Genomic DNA, 22668 nt, shown 5'->3' with positions numbered 1-22668 from the left:
GTGTGAGCCCTCTGTGCCCATTACACCTATGAGCAGAGCTGTCACTTTCACCTACGTGTGTTTATGCTACAAGTGACTCTCTGGTAAGACCTTGCCCCCACGCTCACCAACCCATCCTCATCTAATGTACCAGGCTCTTCCTCAGCCACAACCACCCCTAGGGATGAAATAAACCAATCTGTCCCTTGGCTGTAGGAAAGCAAATTTTGGCTTTGCTGATGTAGCCTGGAGGCTCTGAGCTGTTCTGCCTATTGGGGAGGGTGGTTTTGCAGTTACCCAGAGTATTTGAAGTACATCACTATGTCCGCTGAGAATGAGAGGCAGCAAAGGAATTTGCCTCCCCAGGAATCAGTAGAGACCTGTCTGCTTGCACCTGCCATGCTTCTACTGCTGTAATAGCTTTCACTATTTGTCACTGTGTTGAATGTTCATTGTTTCCTGGGCATGCAAGCTCCCCCTCCACCCATCCTCTCCCAGGGCAGGGAGTGCCACATCTCCTGGTGGTGAACGGCCACTACTGTTGACTTAAGAGCACAGTGAGCAGCAGGTGAGCACTGTCCTGCTGCCTGGGCCACCAGAGCTGTTCAACACGCTCCTCACCTGGAGCCAGGAGTCAGGGAGTGCGTCACATCATGCCAGCATGCGTCATACCCTTGTCTGTGGGCAGGGACAGGGGCCATGTCCTGAGGGGCTGTGGGAGGAGCACACCTCCATGGCCAGCCCCAAGAAGCTGTGAGTGGAGCAGCGGGACCAGGACAGGAGAAGGACATTGCTGCTGGCAAGGTATGATCTGTTTGCAGAATGAAGCCAATGCAATCCTACCTTGCTGCACCAGCAATGGAGTCAGCTCTATGTCTTGGGGTGGTGCAGTCAGTGAAATAACACTTGAAGAGTCCTTCAGGCTGAAGCCAATGTCATGCTTATTGGTTCAACAGGCTCGTGATAACCTTAGAGCAGCTGGGAATGGCTTGTTATGTGGACTTACTTTTCGTGGGGCAAGGTTTTGAGTGCTTTCGAGTGCTTTCAAGCGTTAATCACTGCTGGTTCAGTGCCTTGGGATGGTGGGGTGAGAGGGGTTGGGTTGGGTGAGGGCTTTGGGTTGTGTTTCCCATGGAGAGCAGGCTTTCTGGTCTGGAAAGACCAGAGACACTGGCTTGGGTGCTTCTTGGGCAGGAATTTGATGCATTTCAAGATTAAGTGACAGTCTGCTTGTATTCGGGTGTCACGGCGTTAAGAGGAAAGTGTGTGGGTGAGTGTAAATGAGCTCTGTGTTCAGAGAGCTGCCTGTTTGCAACAGGGCATTTTGGCTTCCAGATATTTAATTTCTGGTAACTGTACTTCAGTTGAAACATTTCAGTCTTGAAAGGCATCTTGTGGATAATGAGACTGTGGGGAGACACTGCTCCCAGAGAGCTTCAGACTCAGGAGTAGGGGGTGGACAGGGGGCCATCCATTAGCAGTGCAATTAATTAGCATGTACGTGGCCAGAAAATGCTGGGAAAGAGGGGAAATAAAACAAAATGAGAGAGCAGTTTTGGTGCCTCTCCCGCAACTAAGAGCAAGTAAAGCTTGCAGAAGTCTGATATTTCATGGGGTGAAGGGAACTGTGGATGGCAGAGAAAATAGGGGGTGGCAGGAGATGTTTCTGCATGAAGCACTGGGGGCTGCCATGAGAAGGCCTGTGCCCTGCAGCCATGTCTAAACAGGGTGCTTCTGTGTCCGGGTGGTTTGCAGTTTGTCACTGCAGTGGGGCATGGCCAGCTCCCACCTGCCTGTAACCCAGGCCAGCTGCTGCTCTGGCTGTGCCGCAGCTTCCCGGAGCCATGCAGGGGATCTGGTAGCAGCTCTGCTTGTCACGCAAGCAGCTTAACTCCTTTGCTGCTGGCTAAATGCATGCCAAAAAGCACATCCGGATCCTCTCCTGCACTTCCCCTCTTGCTATCTGCATAGCAAACACATGAGCTCATCTAGCTGTGGGTCTCTGCAGCACGGGGCTCACTGCTCACACCTTCTTCATCCTGTTAATTATTACAAGGGAAGCGATGAAGGCGAACGTGCATCAAAGTCCAGTGTGAAGGAGAGTAGTTCTCCTGCAGCCATGAGCCAGCCAAGCCCGGCCACCACGGAGCTTCCTGTGCTGCCAGGGGAGACGAAAGCTGTCTTTGGGGTGGCAGACATCATCGTAGTGGTTTTGTATTTCGTCTTTGTCCTCGCTGTTGGAATATGGGTGAGTGTCTGCGGTGAATGGGTTCAGCTCTGCCTGGGGCAGCATTTGGTTCTCCCCAGACCCTTTCTGGGTACAAAGGCATCCTCTGCACACACTGTTATCCCAGGCCCTACTGAGTAGGTCTGGGAGCTGACACACCCATGAGACCCCATCTCCACATGGAGACCACTAAGGGGTCACTCACTGGAGGTTGTTCTGGGAACGGTGCTCTACAAAGGAGTCCCATGCCAAAGGGTGGGCAGGAATGGGACCAGGGCAAGAGGAATGCTGGGGCCAAGGGTGAGAAGGCTGAAATGGGGCTTTAGAAGCTTTGGAAAGGTTACCAATTATTTATTCATGTTGCTTTGTGGAGGTCCCTTTTATAGAGATCTGCAGTGTTCTGGTTGGCTGAAGTGTTTTTCTCATTCCCTTTGAGTACATTCCAGAAGTCATTAAATAGGTAAAAGTGGCTTCCTTCCAAGCTTAGACTACCAGAAATCTGCACGAAGAGAGGCAGAAGCAATGGCTGAAGCCTGGCATACTTAACAGATGTTCTGAGCAATTCTGGGAGCTGATGCTGATGCCAAAACTTCAGGCTTCTCCCAGCTTGGTGGCAATGCTGCTGTCTAGTCTGAGTGCTTCTCTGCCTACCACAAAGCCACCTACAAAGTACTGTTCTGAGTGGGGTAAGCTAGCTGATTTGGCAGGGGAGCGGGACTAGGGTGGCATAAATATTGCTTATAGGATGTTTCAGGCTGCTGGAATGGGCATTGGGTCTGGCCTGAGGGTGAATGGAGGAAAACACTTTCATTTTTCCTGTGTTTCCAGTCATCGATACGGGCAAGCCGGGGAACCATTGGAGGTTATTTCCTTGCCGGACGATCCATGACCTGGTGGCCTGTGAGTAAAATGCATTACTCTGTTTCTTATGATTTGAAAGCTATTCTAGGTCTAAGGAGGGCAGGCCTAGGAGGGAACCCTGCCCATACACTGAACATAACCTTGAGATGAAAAGGATCCATAAGGAGTCACCCCAGGCAGCTTTTCTAATGGACTATGGTGTGAAGCTACCAGGTCCAAAGGACTGTTCAGCATCTTCCATTTTTTCTCAACTTCCAATTCCTCTGCTAAAGTCAGCAGTAAAACTGTCCATGCAGGTGGATGTGAGGGAGATCTGACTGTCCATGTGGGGCTCAAACTCTTTGGCCCCAACTCACCAAAGATTCCGCTGTCCCTGAAGCCCAGAGAGGATTAGGCAATGTAGCAGTGTGCTACTCAGTAAAAAAAACATTTAAAGACTGAAAAAATAATCCCAAAGCCCAAGACTTTCTGAGCCCTCGCTATTTAGAGCAAAGTCAAGATTATCGACTAACGATGCAAAGGATATAAACTTCAAACCACAAAAGCATAAATCTTCACTATGAAGAAAAAGGATCTATTGAAGGCATCTTTTCTTAAGAGTGAAAGGTACATATAAAGATAATTTAAAGTTTGAAAGGAATAAAACCACCACAGGAGTATCTTTCTCAGCCAATGCCAAACTCCAGTACCATGCATCTCCCTAGTGAGTCATGGGTAACGGAATGCACTTCTCAACCAAAACAGTGCTGTTGTTTTTTTAATCTTTTTTTTTTCCCTTTGTATGTGCATTGCCCATAAATCACTAGGGAAAGTAAATTGGGCACACATATGTCTGTAAGATATTTATTAAAATCTTTTGAATGATTTCTTGGCCATGTGACTTTTAATGAAAAAGCTTGATTTGCTGATTTTCTCTGATTAGGAGAGGAAAAGTTAAAAAATAAAAAAAAAGGCAAAAATGGAATATTTTTCCCCCTAACAACATCCTTTTTTCCCCCTTCTTTATTTCTCTTGGCTCAAACTACAAGTAGCTACAGATTCTTCTGGGTACAGCCTGACTCTTGGCACATTTGACTTGAAATCCCAGGTCCATATCGACCTCAAATACTCTTCAGTTTTTGAATTTACTAGTCCATGTAGAGACCTGTTGCCAACTCTGCAGTGCTTCTTGGAGGGTCAGCTCCTCGTAACCTTCACTTTGAGTACGTGACTGGCTTATATGGTTTATTATTTTTTTTACAGGAGTGATGTATTTCTGCTGTGTGTTAGCCTCAAAAAAGCCCAGTTACACTGCTGCTCCTGTATAATACATCACCTTCTGTATTTTTGTGTCTGATGTAGGTATCATAGAAAGAGTTTGCATTTCTTGAGAGCACCAATTGCTGCCTAAGTTGCAAATTCAGGTTGCAGCGGCTAGCTCTCTAATCACAGGAGCCTTCTTGGACAAGAAGGCAGAGCTTTCACAGGATCCACTATGGCTGTTTGTACCATATTAATGTTTTACCTTGCTCAAGGATGAGAAGCAGATAAAATTACATCATCCTTTGTTTCTGTTTACCAGTAATTGGGAGAGAAAAGCTCCTCACAGAAGATGTAGCTAAAAGCAAACTTTGGAGAGCAAAAGGCTCAACCTGTCCTTAGCATCACTTCTCATTTGACCCTGAGATGTTTGGCATTGGCATACAGAAGAAAGTGAGGCTATATGCCAAAGAAGAGTAGTAATTAAGTCTGCCTTGTTTAAATCACCTTGGAGTTTGCATTCTTCCAATTAGAGTGTCAATGAGCCATGGTAGGGACAGTGTTAAAGTTAACCTGGAGATTTAGTACATTCCATAACATGAAGCTGAATATCTCTGAACCCATGTGAATGCAGTAAACAATAAAAGGCCAGCATATTTCCAGCATTGATCTGGCTACAGTTCAAGAATATGCTGCCTTAGAATGAGCTTCAATAGAGTCCCCGTGGCCGTGCAAACCACCACACATGTGCTCTGTGCAAGACTAAATAAGGACAGGATGTCTGCAAGATGTGGAGAGAAGATCCCAAAGGGTCAGCAAGGCTTCATGGTGCCAGCTGTGTACTGAGGGAATTAAGAAAGCCATCATATCAGATGGATCACGTTTAGACACAAAGTGGCTGCCACCAGCTTCCCTCAACCACCCATTTCCTGTAAAGCAGATGCATATATCATTGCCAAAGTGAACCCTGATTGTGAGGGAGGAAAACACCCAGCTACCTACCTGCAAGGAGATAAACATCCTGGGGAAAGGAAGCACCTGGGGCGAGTAGTGGGGCTGGTACAGAAGTTCTACGTGGTGACTTGAATTTGTGTACCTGTGTTATGTGTTTCAGATTGGAGCATCACTGATGTCCAGCAATGTGGGCAGTGGATTACTCGTTGGCCTGGCGGGCACTGGAGCAGCTGGGGGTCTTGCTGTCGGGGGCTTTGAGTGGAATGTAAGTGTCTGTTGCATTGTCAACTAGGCCATCGTGGAAACTGTGGGTTTCTCTCTAACATCATACACAAACAGTATTGGCAACACAATGTCTTGGGGACAAAGTTAGTGGGCAATATTGGTGGTAGATGGGCAATTGGACTGACTGATCTTAGAGGTCTTATTCCAACCTTAGTCATTCTACGATCCTAAGTTTTCAAACCTCAGGAGAGTTCCCTCCAGAAACTGAGACAGCCTTAGAAACATGAGATCCATTGCTTTTAGTTTAAGTGGAATCCACTTAAATGATTAGCTCTTTGACCTTCCCTGAAGCACATAGCCATATTTTTAATCTTTAGTTGCCACTCACAGAGACTAAAATGAAAGATAACGAGTGCTGTATATGTACTTGGATAATCACATGATTCTGGAAACAGGGACTTTGTGCTCCTAAATTCAGTGCAAACCATGAGAATCAGCAACACTGCGTTCACCTGTCAGCTGCCAAAATGTGAAGTCTCTGGGGTGAACATTTGGGTGTGAAGGCGGGTCTCATTCTGCCTACTGAAATGCCCTGGAAAATTGCCACTGACACCACACAGAGCATGAAAACCAGGCCCTTTGTGTGTGATGCTAATGATATTTCTCAGCTGCAGTGATGAGAAGTGAGACTAGCGCCAGCCTCACAATAAACATCACTCACCTAACTCTAAATCTTTTGTCTGTATCAGCAGAGAGTGCTAATGGTGCCGGATACTTGCCAAGCACAAGCAGGACCCTGCCCACCAAAGGCTTTCTCCTGAGTTATCTATTCACTGCAGCTATTTTTTCTCTAAACCCTTAAGATCACCTTTAAGTCCTTTGTGAAGAAACCTGAGCCTGCTTTCAGGCTGATGCATGTAAGACATATCACTGTATTTTAAGTAAATCTATTCAAGTAATTTTAGAAGCCCACAAAGACAAGATTGTATGTCAAGGCAAATCTAACTTCTTGAGTTTAGATTCATTTCTTTCAAATTGGAAAGGGACCTTAGGATATGCCATTATTCTCTTCCTTCAGCATGGGACATCGCTCAGCTGCAGGGATCATATGGGCATCTTTTACCTGAGCCAATCTCTGCCACTGCAGGAGACACAGCTGTTCTCCTCAATCACACTCAATCTCTGTCCCCAGGGCTCAGTTTCATTTCTGATAACTTAAATAACCAATCAAAGTAAAATCTGGCTAATGTAAGGTATTTGGAAAAAAGGTAATGTCCAGAACATGCAGGATGTGAGGTCTGATAATTCAGTGACTTTTATTTAAGTTCAGGTTCTCCTGTCTGGGCTTTTGCAGGGTTTCAGGGGGGAAATACATGATGGGAGATGCCTTTACAACTTTCTAAAGACTCTTCACCTGTGGCGAGGCAGCTGAACTGCCCCTTTATCTACCAGTAACAGAAGCAGATCTGCTTCAACCTGAAAGGAGAACATCTCAGCAGAGTCTTGCTGTTGCTTATTTTTATGCTCCACAGGGAGAGTCTGCTGCCTCAGCCTCATCACTTGCTAATCAAGCAACAAACAGATGCTCTCATCCTTCTCAGAATCACTTAACTCTTCGCTGCCACAGCATCAGTGATTTCTAAGGCCACCAAATACAGCATCAACTTGAAGGAACAGAACATACCATCTCGCCCAAGAGTTCTGAGCGGGGACAAAAAATCAAGAGTTCTTCCCAAATACACTGCATGGCACCCCACACTTCTTTTTTTTGTCTGGAGGACAAGAGGAGAAAGGTGTTCCTATGTGCTGAATCACGTGCCTTACATTTATCCCTCTCCCTGCCAGGCTACCTGGGCACTGCTGGCTCTTGGGTGGATCTTTGTGCCTGTTTACATCGCAGCTGGAGTGGTCACCATGCCTGAGTACCTGCAGAAGAGATTTGGAGGACAGAGGATACAAATCTACATGTCTGTGCTGTCCCTCATTCTCTACATATTCACCAAGATATCCGTATGTATTCACCACATGCAACCCTTTTGGCTAGGGCAGGGGTTGGCTGTCCTGGCACGGTGCAGGAATACCTCAGATGTCCTTGAAGGGACCAGCTCGGCCACCAGGAGCAGGATCAGTGCATTTCTGTGATTCTGTGTTAGCGTGCTGCTTTGCTCCCATAAATACCTACCTCTGCATTGATTGTGAAGATCTACCTTGAAAGAGATCACTCATTAAATAGCAATGCACGGTGAGAACTATACAGGAATAAAGAAGCTAATTACTAAATAGTGTAAGTGCCACAATTTTTCTGCCTATTTTCCTTTCCATCAAACCAAACTCCTGGCAATATAGACAGGGGAACTGCAGCATTACCCACCTGAGGGTCTGGCTGGCAGCATCCTATAGATGTGAAATTCTCTTTTATTATCATAAATCTGCATTGTCCTAGAAATTATTTTGCTTTTGTAGTTGAGTTTTCAGCATTAGGCATGCTATGGTTATCCCCCTTTTTTTCTGTCAATTGTGTAAGAAAGGAATAGGAAAAGGGATAGGTTCTGGCTTGAGCGAAAACTCAGTGTCCTTCCTGGATCACTTGCAGAATAATAAAGAGGAAGAACTTATGGTCACAGATTTGATAAGCATTACCTGTGCCCTCGGAGGGAGAGGACTGTATTCCGAAGTCCATTATATAGGCTGCAAATGTCAGTCTCTTGTCTCCAGCTGACTGCTCTGTGGCAGTACAAGTCAGTATTGGCTAGGCACTATTGAGGTATTCAGACCTCACACTGCCTCAGAAGATGACAAATGGAGATGAGGCACCTTTTGCAGCCGGCTTCTATGTCCTTCTTCCAGGTTGATCGTATCTCAGATTCAGGGAAGTACATAAAAGTGAGCCCAAGGCTGGACTATGGGATGGATTTTGCCCAGTGCTGCCTCCACCACCACCCCTGGGAGTTTTGCTTTTTGGATTGAAGTATTACCCAAGATGAAGTCTTGGAAAGAGATTCTTGGAGTGGAATTGATTACATGGAATGCTCCTGTAATAGGGCAATGTGCACAGCTACACCCTCAGTGTATTTGGAGAAACAAGACTAATCTTTCCAAATAACCTTCAGCAGAGCACTATTTGTCAGTGCCTTCCAGAGCAGGACCCTGGCCACCGTCATTGCCATTTCCTCTCAGTAGTTTCTTCTCTGTGCAGATAATTTATACGTGGCTGAGGGATGTGGCTGGTGGAGTTTATGGGCATGATAGGTGCTTTCTATTAAGCACAGTGCCTTTGTTTGTAGAGAGCTCATTTAGCAGCTGCCTGGACAGCAGGCAGTCGGTTCCAAGAAGGATTTTTTTCCTCATGCTTTTTGCCCACACATAAGTTAGCAACTAGGACGTTGCAGAGCCCTTCCTGCTTGCAAAGAAAGGCAGAGATCTCAATGAATAGTGTTGTCAAAGGACTGATCCTGTACAGCTAGTTTACATTCCCTGCTGGGTGGGCAATGCCCAGAAGGCAGGGAGGCTTCTGCAGTGTCCTGTCTCAGGGTTGCAGAGAGCAGGAGCTGCACAGGATGCTTGCTTTTCAGGTACTTATTTATAGAAATCTTGTCCTATCCTTTCTGTCACGCTTTCCAAACCTCTTCACCTCTATCTCACCCCATATCAGGTTTACAGGTGTTCTTCAGATGTATTTCCCAACACGTACACACCTCCCATATCACCTTCTGCATCTGAACGATGTTATCTGTATAATTCTAGGCTTTGCCCGGTCTCTGGTTTCGATCTCTCAGGCAGTAGGTCCAAACGAAACAAAGCTTATGGAGATTTCTGTATTTCTAGGGAGGTTCTCAACAGGTGTAACCTGTTCTAGTGGAGTCAGGCTGCTGAACTTTTCAGATAAATAAATCTTTGCATAAGATACCAGTGATACCTCAGAGGTCTTTCTAACTGTGAGAGCCTCTTGGCTGCTAGATCACCAGGATGAGGTGTTGCACAGAGCCCAATCTGTGCTATACTCAAGCACAGGCTTTATGTTCCTAAGACGTGGGATCTTGTGCACCATGAATGGCTTCACAGGCAGCAAATGGAGTGGGAGTTTCCACCTCTGTCTCTCTGTGTCAGTGAGGATCACGTGCCATGAAGGATGACTGTGGTCTGTTGGGGGATAGGACTTTTCATTCTGCTGCTCCTGCTCTCAGACACTGCGAGCTCTGAGCTCAAGGAAGCATCCTCCTTGCACTGACAACATGAAGGTTTGTTCCCACCAGTCCCACGCTCTCTCCTTCTCTTCCACTTCACCTCTGCAATGTCTTTCCTTGTCACTGCTTTCATCTGCAGCGGGTGAAGCCTGCTTTATTCGATTTCACTTGTATAAAGTACTTCTATCAAACTTCCTTATTAAAATTATTATTTGATTATATTCCAGACAGATATATTTTCTGGAGCGTTATTCATCCAAATCTCTCTGGGCTGGAACCTCTACTTGTCCACTGTGGTCTTGCTAGCTGTGACCGCTGTCTACACTATAGCAGGTAAACAGCTGCCTTTAAAACACTAAAGTGTGGGCAAACCCTTTAGGGTGTTCCTCCTGGGGGGACTCGGGGCAGCTATAGGGCCCTGGGGTCCAGCTCTGTGGCTGCTTTTTCCTGTGAATCCATTCTGAAATCACAGGGCTGGGCCCAAGGAGGCCTTTTTCCCAGATGAAGTACCGTTTTCTCTATATGTGGTGACACACTCTGTTTGTTGTCTGCTGTTCTCCCTGTTAACAGGAGGTTTAACAGCTGTGATATACACAGATGCGCTGCAGACCTTGATCATGGTACTGGGAGCTTTGGTCCTCATGTTTATAGGTAAGGGGAACCTGCAGTGACATCATGTACTAGCTTAGTGAACCCGAGGTCATCAGAGTTTATCAGGGTACCTCACCCTTCCAGGGAAGGTGTGGAAATGAGTTTTAATCACTCACAGAAATGGTGCTGGCACAATCCTCATTTGCCAGCAAGTCAGACTTCCTTTGCACTACCTGTCTGGAGGTAAGGTTCTGGATACTTCACCTCCACATCTTGGGGTTGTCTGGAATTGCCAACAAGCTTACAGGACTACACCCCTAGAGAGAATTTCAGCTCTCACTGTGCTCATGCAAATTCAGAGTAATTCTGCTGTCTTTCCATGTTGACTTTGGGAGTTACTGTGGGGTCACCTGAGTGTAACTGAGACTTATAAAATAATAATAATAATAATAATAATGAGGAGGAGACCATCATTAGTCTTTGCTTTATGTCTTTTTGGCAAACAGAGATACAGTTAACCCATATTTCATTTCATACCTCCTCCAGCTCTCCGAGGGCATGTGAGCAAAGAGTAGGTGCTGTGGATGCTGTGGGGACTAGGGTAGCAGAGGTTTTCCTGCACTGATCCTCTTCCAGGATACACTGCTAAAGCCACAAGGACTCTGGGCAAGATCCAACTTAGTTCTGTACACACTTTGACTGCCAAAAGTGAGGGCAGAATGAAAAATACGAGATGAGATGTATAGTGATGAATAGAGGTGAATAGAGATGAAAGATGAGATGAGGATAGGTGAAAAGAATGCAATCATTATCCTCAGATAAGGAAACAAAATTAAATAATTGGCATTTTCTTTTCAGGATTTGAAAAAGTTGGCTGGTATGAAGGACTTAAGGAGAAGTACAACACAGCTATACCCAAGGTCATAGTCCCAAACACGACCTGTCACCTCCCACGTGAGGATGCATTTCATTTGTTCAGGGACCCAGTCACAGGTGACATCCCTTGGCCTGGACTCATATTTGGCCTCTCTGTGCTGGCTCTTTGGTGCTGGTGCACTGACCAGGTAAAGAAAGTCTTCTCTTCAGGAGCCCCCTGTGGTGTTATTTCCAGTCCACTCCTCCCTTTGTAGATCTGTGAGCTGAAACATGACTGTGTCTTGCTGCGCAGGAATTACTGCCTCTGTTACTGGACTAGACAGGGATAGCTCACTCTTAAGACTTTCACAGCAAGCAGCCAGCTTTGTGTACTTCTTGGGGTGAGGAGTACAGGTGATTTTCATCCAACTTTACCCTGCTGTGGGCTGCAGTTAGTTCAATGAGGATATAGCAGTATGAACTGGAGCTGGCTCTGCAGTGGGCTTGTGTAAGCCACCAGATAAATAGCTCATATTCCAGCAGATCTCTGAATTCTCATCCCTAACCAAGCTACAAACAAGGAGAACTGTATTTGTTTCTCAAGAAATTGTGTTTATTTTGTTCAAGGTGGGATAATCACCAAAACCCACCACTGAACCTTTACCAAATCAGTCTAGGCTGCTTCATTCCTTGACTCTTGCTTCAGTACAGCTGCTGCCTCCAGTCCCCAAAGTGGCTTCACTTCAGTCAAGGGCGAAATTATTTCTGCAAGGAAATTTCCACTCTGCCCTCTCCCATAGCCTGTGCACTGAGCTCTGAGCAGGCTGCAGTCACTGAGGTGGGAAGGCTGCCATTGGCATGCAAAACAGTCTGGGATCTTGTTGTCTGAAAGTCATCCACGAGTATGAGAGGAAGGATGGATCCTACTCTCTCTGCAGTGCTTCTGTTCCGCTTCCCACTCTCTTTCTGACCAATTGCAGGTAATAGTTCAAAGGTCTCTCTCTGCCAAGAACCTCTCCCATGCCAAAGGTGGATCAGTGCTGGGAGGATACTTGAAAATCTTCCCTATGTTTTTCATTGTCATGCCAGGAATGATCAGCAGAGCTCTTTACCCAGGTAAGCCTTCTCATGTTCCTCACTGTAGGGTTTTACGCCTGCTATGAGCACGAATCCCATGCAGGTCCTCCAGCACTTTTATACCTCAGGCATACTTGTATGCATTCCTGTTGCACACTCATGTTCCCAAGCCCTTCCTCCAACTCACAGTGTCAGTAGTTACTGGGAGTATCATTAGGGGTGGATTGTGCTAGTGGGAACACAGAGATCGTGCTGTGGATATTGCATGCTTCTGTCTAGGAAGCTGATAAGGTAAAATGCTTGAAGCACTGAGGTTGTCCTTCAAGTTCTATGGATTATTTTCAGTAGGTATTTGGTGAGAGTCTTAGCAGTCTGCCACACAGCATGCAGTTCCTGGCAGTCTATGTGCAACAGCCCTCCTCTGGGGAAAATACAGAATTCCTCTCATGTGGTCTCCCAGGGAACTCTCCTTGCTCATTCTCTCAGAGCACGCCACTTACTGGGGAGAGCGCCCTAGTTAGGAGCCCCATGCCTGAAGCAAAGAGCTTCAAGTGCCTCTCCACCAGAGCCCATCAAAGTAAGTACTTTTTACTTACTTGGAGTAAGTCAGCCTGCGATATCCTTGGTAGCCTAGTTCAGAGGCTCATGGAAACTGTACAGTTTCCACAGCTTACAAATCACCAAGCGTTAACAGTATGTAACATCCAGGAGACGTATCTGAACAGAGCTGCAAAACTGCATCTCAAAGTTTCACCTTTATTTTACAACAGAAAGCTTTCTTCACTCACTTCTACTGCATTTCAGCTTCACCTCTGATTTATACAAACTTACACATCAAGATTTGTTCCTCTGGGTCATACATCCTATGGCTCAACAGAATTTACATGACTTCTTCTTCTTTTCATGTCTCCTACAGATGAAGTGGGCTGCGTGGAACCAAGCATCTGTAGAAAGGTCTGTGGAGCTGCGGTGGGTTGTTCCAACATTGCCTACCCCAAACTCGTGATAGAGCTCATGCCTGACGGTGAGAAACTTTTATGGAGGTGGGCTTGAGCCAAGCTCTAAGCAGAATCAGACAGCCTTAATCTATCCTAAGGATGAGGAAATCTTCCGGCAGTTATCAGCCATTGGGATGCTAAAGCAGCGCTGGGAGGCCAAAGGTTTAGTCCTGAATTTGTTTTGCTCCCCCAGGGCTCCGGGGTTTGATGATTGCTGTGATGATGGCAGCCCTGATGAGTTCCCTCACCTCCATTTTCAACAGCAGCAGCACTCTCTTTGTTATAGACATCTGGCAGCGGATCCGCAAAAATGCTTCGGAGCAGGAGCTGATGATTGTGGGCAGGTCCTTATGTTTCTTTATGTCTCTTTACTGTCATCATCTATTTTGACTGCAGCATTTACATTCCTCTGTCTGGACACACTAAGAAAAACCTGGTGCTAAGGACATAGAACAGAAATGCAGCCTGGGAGGAGCATTACAGTATCCAGCTTCATCTCAGATAGACTCGGCCAAACGGGTACACTGAGCTTGCCCCTCTGTTTGCTAAACTTAGCAAAAATACTGCCTTACATTTGCATTTTAGAAAAGGCAAAGGTGCTCTGGAATTGCTGTCACTGGAGGTCTTTAAAAACATGACTTTCATTTCAGACAGGGGCAATACATTACAGTTGCTCCTTTTCAGGGAACAGAGTAGCCTTGATGAGCTGGGTCTCCCAGCTCTCTGTTTCTGTGATAAGTTATAGTGGCCTTTACAAGTGAGGCTTAGTATTGCATAGTATCAGGGGCACGTAAAGGTCCCTCTTGATAGCAGAATTTAAGCTGCATTCTGCATGTTTGTGCTATTTCCTTCTGCATTCACAAGCACTGTATCAAACCTTTATCCTGGCACAGGTGAAGGATACAGGCTGTAGCTTATTCCACCAGTATAAAGTGGTGCAAGTACCTCTTCCTCAGTCATATGGAGAAACCTCTCCAGCATGCAATACAAAGATGATGAAGGGATATAACATGCAGTTGAGACCACAGGATCGATTTTAAAAAGCAGAACATGAGTTGGAATTTGGCAAAGGCAGCAGACTGAGCATATTATCTGCTTGAGGAAGTGGCAGAAAGGTTGTTAATGATCACAAGTTTCCAACTCTGTGACATCCAAGAGGAAGTCCTCTGAAGAATATGTCACTGAGGACACGTGAAGTTGAGGAGTTTGCATTGGCTGAGCTGATGGTGCAAGCCACCAGGCCCTTGAGGACTTCTCACGTGTTGGCTGGCAGTGCAGCTCACACTGAAATCTGTGAAATGACCTCTGGGATTTGGTTGATTTGATTATAGTAGAGAATGATTTTCTCTTTCCCTGTGTACACGCCATTCTTAAGAGTGATGTCTGGATTTATAGGTAAAAAATTCTGGAAGCGATTGGAAATTTGCTGCAAAACTTCAGTTTGAGGTTGACTCTTACAAGAGTAGAGCTAACGTAATTTTATCCTTATCTTCCAGAGTCTTCATCCTCATCCTGGTGGTTATCAGTATACTCTGGATCCCCATTGTTCAATCAGCCAACAGTGGCAAGCTCTTTGACTACATTCAGTCCATAACCAGCTATCTGGCTCCACCAATCACAGCTCTCTTCATCCTGGCAATCTTCTGCAAGAGGATTAATGAACCTGTAAGTGGCACGTGAAATACCAGTTGGTGCTCCTATTTAATTTCATAAAATAAATCATTAAATCTCCCCTTGTTTCCCAGCCTTGGAGATTCCTTAGACTCAGAACCAGTCCAGCTAAAAAGTGTGATGGTTAGAAAGCATTTTCCTGGTATGTATTAGTAGATCTTAGTCTCTAGTCAGTGTTTTGCTTCCAAGAAGCCACTGCAAGCAGTATGTCTTGTCAGTCTCATTTGAAGCTGCAGAAGCCAACGATGTTCTACACTTCAAGGGTGGGATCGTGAAGTCTAGTTGGAGGCATGTTGCTGGGAGGAGACTTGCACTGTCTGTGCTCTATCAATTCCACATTCAAGAGCAGAAAAATAAAATGAGGATTTAACACTAATCCACCTTTGATGTGTGTCAGTGTGGGATTCTATCAGACATAAAAGGTTTTAGTCCACGCAAGAGCTATATTAAAAAAACAAAAGAGAGAAAGAGGAAAACTTCAACCAAGGGTATTGTGCAGTGACTTTTCCTTTATGCTTGCCTTTCCTCAGGGTGCTTTCTGGGGCCTCGTGTTTGGGCTGGCTATTGGGCTCATTCGGATGATCATCGAGTTTATTTATAGCGCACCATCCTGCGGTGAGGAGGACAGAAGGCCAGCTGTGCTGAAGGACCTGCACTACCTCTACTTCGCGCTCATCCTCTGCGTCCTCACCGCCGCTGTCATTGTCCTCATCAGTCTCTGCACCCCTCCAATCCCTGAGGAAAAAGTAAGTGACTTTTCTCAGAAAGCCCATTTGGTTTCCAAAAATCTCTAGAATCTGTCCTTTTCACACCGTGGCTAAGAAATGGTGTGCAGTGCTGCAGAGAAGCACTTGCTCCATAGCTTTCTGCTCCCCAGGTCTCATAGCGTTAATGCTTCCCGAGGCACTGAAATTGAGTGCAAGTTTCCATGCTGACACTGGAGCTGGGCAGACACCACAGCCCATCGTAGCTGGAACAGAAAGAAACGAAGAAGGGGGAAGGAGAGGAAATCATATTACAGAGCACTGCTGAGGAGAAATTAAATATATCTAATTGTAGCATCTACTCTGTTTCAGCAGAGCCAGCATCAATCTTGCAGGCAAACAAGATTAATAACTTTTGCAACATGGGCATTTAGGAAAATTGTCCCAATGTGATCTCAATTACATTTAATAACTTTGAGTTGGGCGCAACTTTCTTTTACTTAACACATTGAAATGGTGCAGAGTTGGGAAGCTTTATGTAATAAAATCTCAGAGCAACTCTTCACAGTCCAAAGTTTTAAAGCAGCTGTCAATATAACAAAGCTGCCATCTACCTCCAAACAAAGTTACGGGATGGATTTAAAATGCATCGCATTTTATTTTTTCTAACTGCATGAGGAAATGAGGGTGATGCTATCACAGCATTTTCTATCTGTTGCTTCCTCGTAACTTGCAAAGCATTAACCAGTGCTGTCCACGTATGATTGAATGTTAGTGGTGTCAAAGATACCCAGCTCCTAAAGATTACGTGAAAGCAGGTGCTCAGATAGAGGAGAGGCAGAGAGAGATTGTCTTTGTGTCTGCTTTGAGATAAAGTCTCGGCTTTTATTAGCTATCAGAGGATCCACATGGGAGAGAAATACTGGCAAGGAGGCACCATTAGTTCTGCAGCTTACGTTGTTCACTGCTGCTCAGGGGTGGCCAGATGGTTGCCAGCAATTAATTACTGTGGTTTAATGAGTTCCCACTCATCATCTGACCTGTGATAACTAAATGTGTGCAGTGCTCCCTTCCCACAGCAATAGCAAGATAAGATGCATGAGCATCGCGCTGGCAAATAGTGAACATTCATACCCAGCAGTTCAGAAACTGAAGAAACTGGATGCAGCACCTGCAGGCTTCTTGGTCTGAGCTCAGAGGTGTAAAAGCATTTTGTCTTAATAAATGTGGGTGTTGGGGGAGGAGATAGATAGGAACAAAACGTCTTGTAGATGCCTGGAAACTTAGAAAAATTGAAATGTAGTCACCAAGTCTTAGAACCACATCTTCAGAAGGACTTGCTGCCTAACCTGCCCTGGTAGACAAAGGTAACTTTGTGTATTGTATCTGTCTGGACTCTGTGAGCAATAGGGGATACGATTAACTGCCCTTAAGAACATGGGGAAAGGCCTAATTATCTGTCAGATTAATACTGTTCTGCCTAAGTCTGGCAGAAGCTGGCACCTGAACTCAGTGTTTGGCCACAAGCTACCTTGGGCTGTTGAGTTTTGGCTTGCAAGAGAGGAAACTTACAGTGAAGAGGCTGTATGTCCCTGTAGCACTGGCTGAAGGGAAAACTGGTATTGGGCATCCTGGCTGGAGATGTGTGAAGCTCTGACTTTTCCCAGTCTCACTGCTAGGCAATTCGCTTGGTGAGCTTCAGATACTCCCTCATAAATATCGCTTGGGGTTAATCTGCCAGCCCTTATCTGTGCAGCACTCGGAGAAGTAATGATGAAAGATACGATATAAGGGCTAGAAATTACACCATTTATTATGTCAGGCAAAAGTAAAAGAAAAACAAGCCACTAAAGTAAAAGCCAAATGAAATACAGCATTAGATCAGATTTCAGCAGATGTAAATCAGCATAGCTCCACTGCCTTCAAAGACCAGCACCAGCTGCTTGCTGAGCACAGTTATGCCACTTTATACAAGCTGAAGATCTACACAGGACAACTTTAAATATTGAATCCCAATTCTTTTCAGATAGCAAATGGGAAAAAGGAGAAAGGAGATTTGTATCTGATGTTAGAGAGGTATAGCTAATGTGGCTGGCTTTAAATGAATTACAGTGCAAGAACTGCAAGCTGTAGCGTTTTCTCCTGCTGTTTTGGACACTCTCCCATCCCTGTGGTGATTGATGCTGTGCTGGAAAACAACTATGCAAGGAATTTGTTTGGTATGCTCCAGAGTTCATATGTCTTCATTGTAGGTAGTCCATATTGTGTCACGCTGTCCTTGAAAACCCTGCAAAAGAGCTTACAATTAAATTTGAGACTGTGAAGCTGAAACACAACTGTCAGGTGCCAGATGGCATTTTGGAACAGAAGGATTTATTCGCGTTTACAAACAACAGAAGAAAAACTTTGCTGAGTTCTTGTAAGCTCCCCTGTCCAAGGAGAATGTGAGGGTGAAAAGGGAGAGAAGCAGCTCACAAAATACAAGTACTAGACAAGCAGGTCACCTCCTCTGGGGTCAGGGTGCTGACATGCTGATGAACCAGCAATTCCAGCTGATGTGCACCTGAGCCTGGGGTTGGTTTCTCAATGTGCTGTGGATTCAGTGTCTCCTTTAGGTGTGCTGCCTGCAAGGGCCACCAGGCCAGCTGCTGGCCTGATCCCACACTGTGTGCTGGGCTTCCTTGGCGTGTGCCCTGCAGCAGAAGGCATAGAGAAAAAAGGTGACCTTGAGGAATTTAGTCATCCTGAAACTACTCTGGGGAGGTTGAAGCTCAAGAATGGGTATGAGGCTTCACTAGGGAGCCCTCTGGGGCCCTGGCGTGCTGTGTTGAATGGGTTGGCCAAAGACAAAACACCACTTTCATAGAATCACAGAATGGCTTAGGTTGGAGGGGACCTTAATGATCACCCAGTTCCACCTCCCCTGCCGTGAGTAGAGTTGCCAGCCACTCGATCAGGCTGCCCAGGACCCCATCCACCCTGGCCTTCAATGCCTCCAGAGATGAGGTGGCCACAAACTCTCAGGGCAACGTGTTCCAGCTTTGGGACGGTCCAGTGATGCTCCATGATGAGGTTACCTGTGTGTCTGTGCTGCTGGGAACAGCTCTTACCAGGCACAATCTGAGCCCCAGGGAACCTCCATTCCCTGCAGGTTTTGCTGCAGTGTGTAGGGCTGGTCCCACAGTGACATGAGGGAAGAGAAGTAAAAAGACAAAAAGTTTCTCAAATTCTTCAGTACGCTGAAACTTTGATATGTGCCAGTGACATTTCCTAAGTGATTAAATTAAAAAAAAAAATCCTTGAGAAAGATGAGGATCATCAAATCAAAGCAATTTAGCACATCGTGACAAGAAAGATTAGCCCTGCCCAATGCTCATCTTGGTTGAAAATGATTTAAATAAAGCTATAAATCTTCTGGAAATTATGCAACATTTTGTGTCAGCTGGAAACTGCTGCCTCGATGTGTGTGTGTGAAATTCAGAAATTAAATTCACGTTACTTTGTAAAGTGACCCATCTGAGACGTTCATCTCCATGCAGGCACAGCAGGGACACAGTTGCTCATCAGGCAGATATAGGACTTTGCTGCCCCAATCTCATTCTAGGGGATGTCCATGAATTAATTTGGGTAACTGCTGCTGTGTTGCGTGGCCTTGCTGTTAGAGGAGTTGGAAAGTGGTCACCACGCTGTTCAGTGTGCTGCAGTCGGCTGAACAAGCAGCAGCCCCCAGCTTAAATTTCAAGACCTGAGCCCCTGGGATGGTTAACTGGTTAAAGCCACCTTGCAGCTGGCAAAAGAACTGTTCAGGATCACAGGGTTAACCCTTCCTATGAGCTTCTTGTGCTCAAGATGGGAGAAGACTTTGAGACCTGCCCTAGGACAACCTAGGGCACCACCAAGAGCCACAAGAGAAACTCATTTGGAAGTGCAGGTTAACGCTGGGACGTGAGCTTGTCCCAGCTGTGAGGCTTAATGCTCATCTTGGGTTTGCTTTTCCTACTCAGCTACAGACACAAGATCCTCTGATCTCATCCCATGTTCCAGAGATGGAGCCACTCAAACAAACAGTAGTGTCTCCATGGCAATATGTCTGCATCACACCCCTATGGCCATACATCCACATGCCAACACACAGCTGATCTTTCTCTGGTGAGAGTAGGCAGAGGATACAATTGCTGTCTGCAATTGGCAACAGCCAGAGAGGCTTATTCTATCTTCGTTATTTTTTATTTCTTCTCTCTTGTTCTCTCTCTCTCTCTTTTTTTTTTTAAATTGACTTACTTAATTGCCCTTCCCTGCTGGATGGCTGCTGTTCTGGACACAGATCTTCATCACTGTTTAAGTCACTAAACTGAGCATAGCAAATAGGAGTCTGCTTCCTCAGTGGCTACTAAAAGGTATCTCCCACCTCCCATCCAGGGATGGAACTGATTAAGCAAAAAGAAAACAAACAGATGGAAGGAAGCTCTATGAACTCACCATTTTTTCTCAGCTTTTCAGCTCTAAATGGCTGCTACCAGCTTTTGTTTCCAGCATAAGGGCATCTGCACAAAGGGGAAATAGCAGAGAAATAACCATCACGCCCAGAACTGCTCTCCCAGCACTGTTTTGGACCCATACTCAGAGAGAGCCTTGACTTGCATGCCCATCTTAGACTGGCAGGCCATAACCTGTGTGTCCTCCATCCTTCTTTGCAGCTTGCTTGCCTGACGTGGTGGACGAGACATAAAAAATCTCCTGACATCGACCTGAAAAATTACAAGAGTGAATCAGCACAGATGAACCCAGCTAACAGAGAGCACGACTTGGGAGACAACACAGATACAGGATGTAAGGAGGAAGAAGCAGGTATGGTGCCTGGCTGTGTACAAGCACACTCGTGTGCATACACACAGACACACACACACACACTTGTCCTGCCCAGGTTGCAGTGTTGTTTTAGCCCCTAAGGCCTGGCACTTCATGGCACGATGGACTCCGTAGGTGGGAGTCAACAGCCACCTACTGTGACCCTTGGGGATGGAGGTCTATGCATCTCAGATGCTCCTCCTCGTCCCATTGGCACTGGAGCTTAGTGCCACAACACCACACCTCTCTGGCTCCCTCCTTTCCTTGGTCATTTCAAAGGACATTTGTACCAACAAAGCTAAACAGAAGCAAACAAATAAAAGAACTGCCTCTTTTTCTTCCTTTTTTCTTTTTTTTTTCCAATAGAATAAGCTTGGGTTAAGTTAAATGCAGATGTTCATCTATTCAAAACCTATTTATAATTTCCTGCCAATTCCTAGTTCACTTAACTTGCTCATATTTTTATAAACAAATGGCTCAGTAATTTGGTAATTACTAGTGATGGGAAAGGAAACATGGAACACAAGAGCTGACAGTTTAATGAGTTTTTTTCTTGGGTAACACCTTCTTCAAAGCCTTATGGCATTCTGCCTTTCAAAAAAAAAAAAAAAAAAAAGGGTTATATTTGGAAAGCACAGCCACTGAAATACACACAGCACAGGAGTGACAATTAAAACACATACCTCACCTGGCCTGTCACATGTAATAAATAAGCTGGGAGAGCACTAAATGCACCATCATGCTGTCAGGAACTTGTGAATGTGGATGGTAGACGGGTCAGGGAGGAGGGGGAAGAGGTCTGTTAATTAACTAATGAATGATTGGCTTTGCAATCAACTAGCTGCAATCAGGCTGTGCTATACTTGGTAAAGCTTTCTCCTTCCACCTCCCATCATCTCCCATCACCATCTCCTGCCTCTGATCCCAGGTGCACCTCAAACCATTGCAGTTTGGCCAACACAGTCTGGCAGGAGGAGGCAGGGAAACGTCCCCACTAGATGGTAACGGTGATGTTTTCTCTGTCTCTCCCAGTACCCAAGCTCCCCTGCTGGAAAACACTGTACCTGTGGTTCTGTGGTCTGTCCCCCGGCCCCTCGCCATCTCTGTCCCAGGAGGAGAGAGCTGCCCTGGAGCGCAGACTCACCAGCATTGAGGAGCAGCCCCTCTGGAAGGCTGTCTGCAACGTTAACGCCCTGCTCCTGCTGACCATTAACGTCTTTCTGTGGGGGTATTTCGGCTGAGGTGGGCTCAGGCAGTGGTGACAGGTTCTGGTGATGTTCCCCATGTGCCTGGGCACGGCCCTTCCCTGAGGCACTGCTTGCTGGAAATGCCTGTGGAGCTCGGTGGTGCCATCCCTGAGCCAAGGAGTGACCAAGACTCAAACGTGGCTGCAGCCAGGATGCATGAGAAAGCACGTGGGTCAAACCACCAGAGCTGGGGTCAGCTTCAGAGCAGGGCCAAATGTAACAAGGAGCAAAACTCCCCTCATGCGACCCGACTGCCCCCCTGCTGCAAGGGAAGAACTTCTGGCTTACACTGCTGTGGGGAAGGAGGCCAAGGCACTTCTCACACGCTTTTATATGGCCAAATGGAGATGGGGTCAGGCTGGGATCACTGGATTAGTGACAACCCAGGCTCAAACCTGTATTGGACAACCCCCCCAAACCCCGCCAGCCCCTGGCCCGTCCCTATTCACCTCTGGATGAATCCTGCCTTTAACAGCATTACCAGCAATAAAAGTGCCTTAGTAAGAAAGCCAATTTTGACTCCAGGTTATTGTGGCTATATATCCTGCACTGACACACCAAGGCCTCCCTGGGACCACCATGTCACGGCTGTGGGATGGAAAGTGAACGCTCCTTCGTGGGCTGGGTCACTTGGACTCCAGGCCCCTCTGCCTCCCCTTGGGACCACCAAGGAACACAACAGAGCTGTCACATTTTAAACCACTTTGTGAAGAAGAGGTGGCAGTACCCAATGTTAATAACACTGCATGGTGGCGAAGACCTGAAAAGCCTGGAGAAGGTTAAAAATCCCCATGGGGTTTTGACCTTCTACTCCATCATGTCCAAACTGTCAGGCATAGGCTGTGCACGGAGGTGAGGGCACCCTGTGAATCACAGTGCCATGAAGGTGAATCACACAATGGCTGGGTTGGATGGAACCTCAAATCCCATCCAATTCCCAATCCCCTCCCTGCTTGAAAACTGGAAATGAGTTCCCTTTCTGTGCTACTCCCCTTTGCAGCTCCTTTT

The 22668-nt window shown here is 46.2% G+C and overlaps 1 protein-coding gene and 1 long non-coding RNA gene across 2 annotated transcripts; one reads left to right on the top strand and one right to left on the bottom strand.

The window, feature by feature from the left end:
* The first annotated feature begins 1957 nt into the window (after positions 1-1957).
* SLC5A9 (solute carrier family 5 member 9) lies at positions 1958-22167 on the top strand. The gene is made up of 14 exons (XM_065739279.1): positions 1958-2227; positions 3035-3106; positions 5421-5525; positions 7331-7495; positions 9897-10002; positions 10240-10320; positions 11119-11324; positions 12096-12231; positions 13109-13216; positions 13384-13534; positions 14687-14855; positions 15392-15607; positions 20263-20418; positions 21454-22167. The coding sequence occupies exons 1-14, from the start codon at positions 1958-1960 to the stop codon at positions 21652-21654; spliced, it is 2142 nt and encodes a 713-aa protein (XP_065595351.1). The 3' UTR covers positions 21655-22167.
* LOC136050490 (uncharacterized) lies at positions 17376-18912 on the bottom strand. The gene is made up of 3 exons (XR_010622393.1): positions 18676-18912; positions 18054-18258; positions 17376-17852 (listed from the first exon to the last, which is right to left on the bottom strand). It is a non-coding gene; the product is annotated as an uncharacterized LOC136050490 (long non-coding RNA).
* Positions 22168-22668: the final 501 nt, after the last annotated feature.

The sequence above is a fragment of the Cyrtonyx montezumae genome, unplaced genomic scaffold, assembly GCF_038088225.1.
Source record: "Cyrtonyx montezumae isolate F1298 unplaced genomic scaffold, pur_monq_1.0 scaffold_1, whole genome shotgun sequence".
Taxonomy (NCBI): Eukaryota; Metazoa; Chordata; class Aves; order Galliformes; family Odontophoridae; genus Cyrtonyx; species Cyrtonyx montezumae.
The sequence above is the reverse complement of the archived record's forward strand: the minus strand, read 5'-3'. Positions and strand labels throughout refer to the sequence as shown.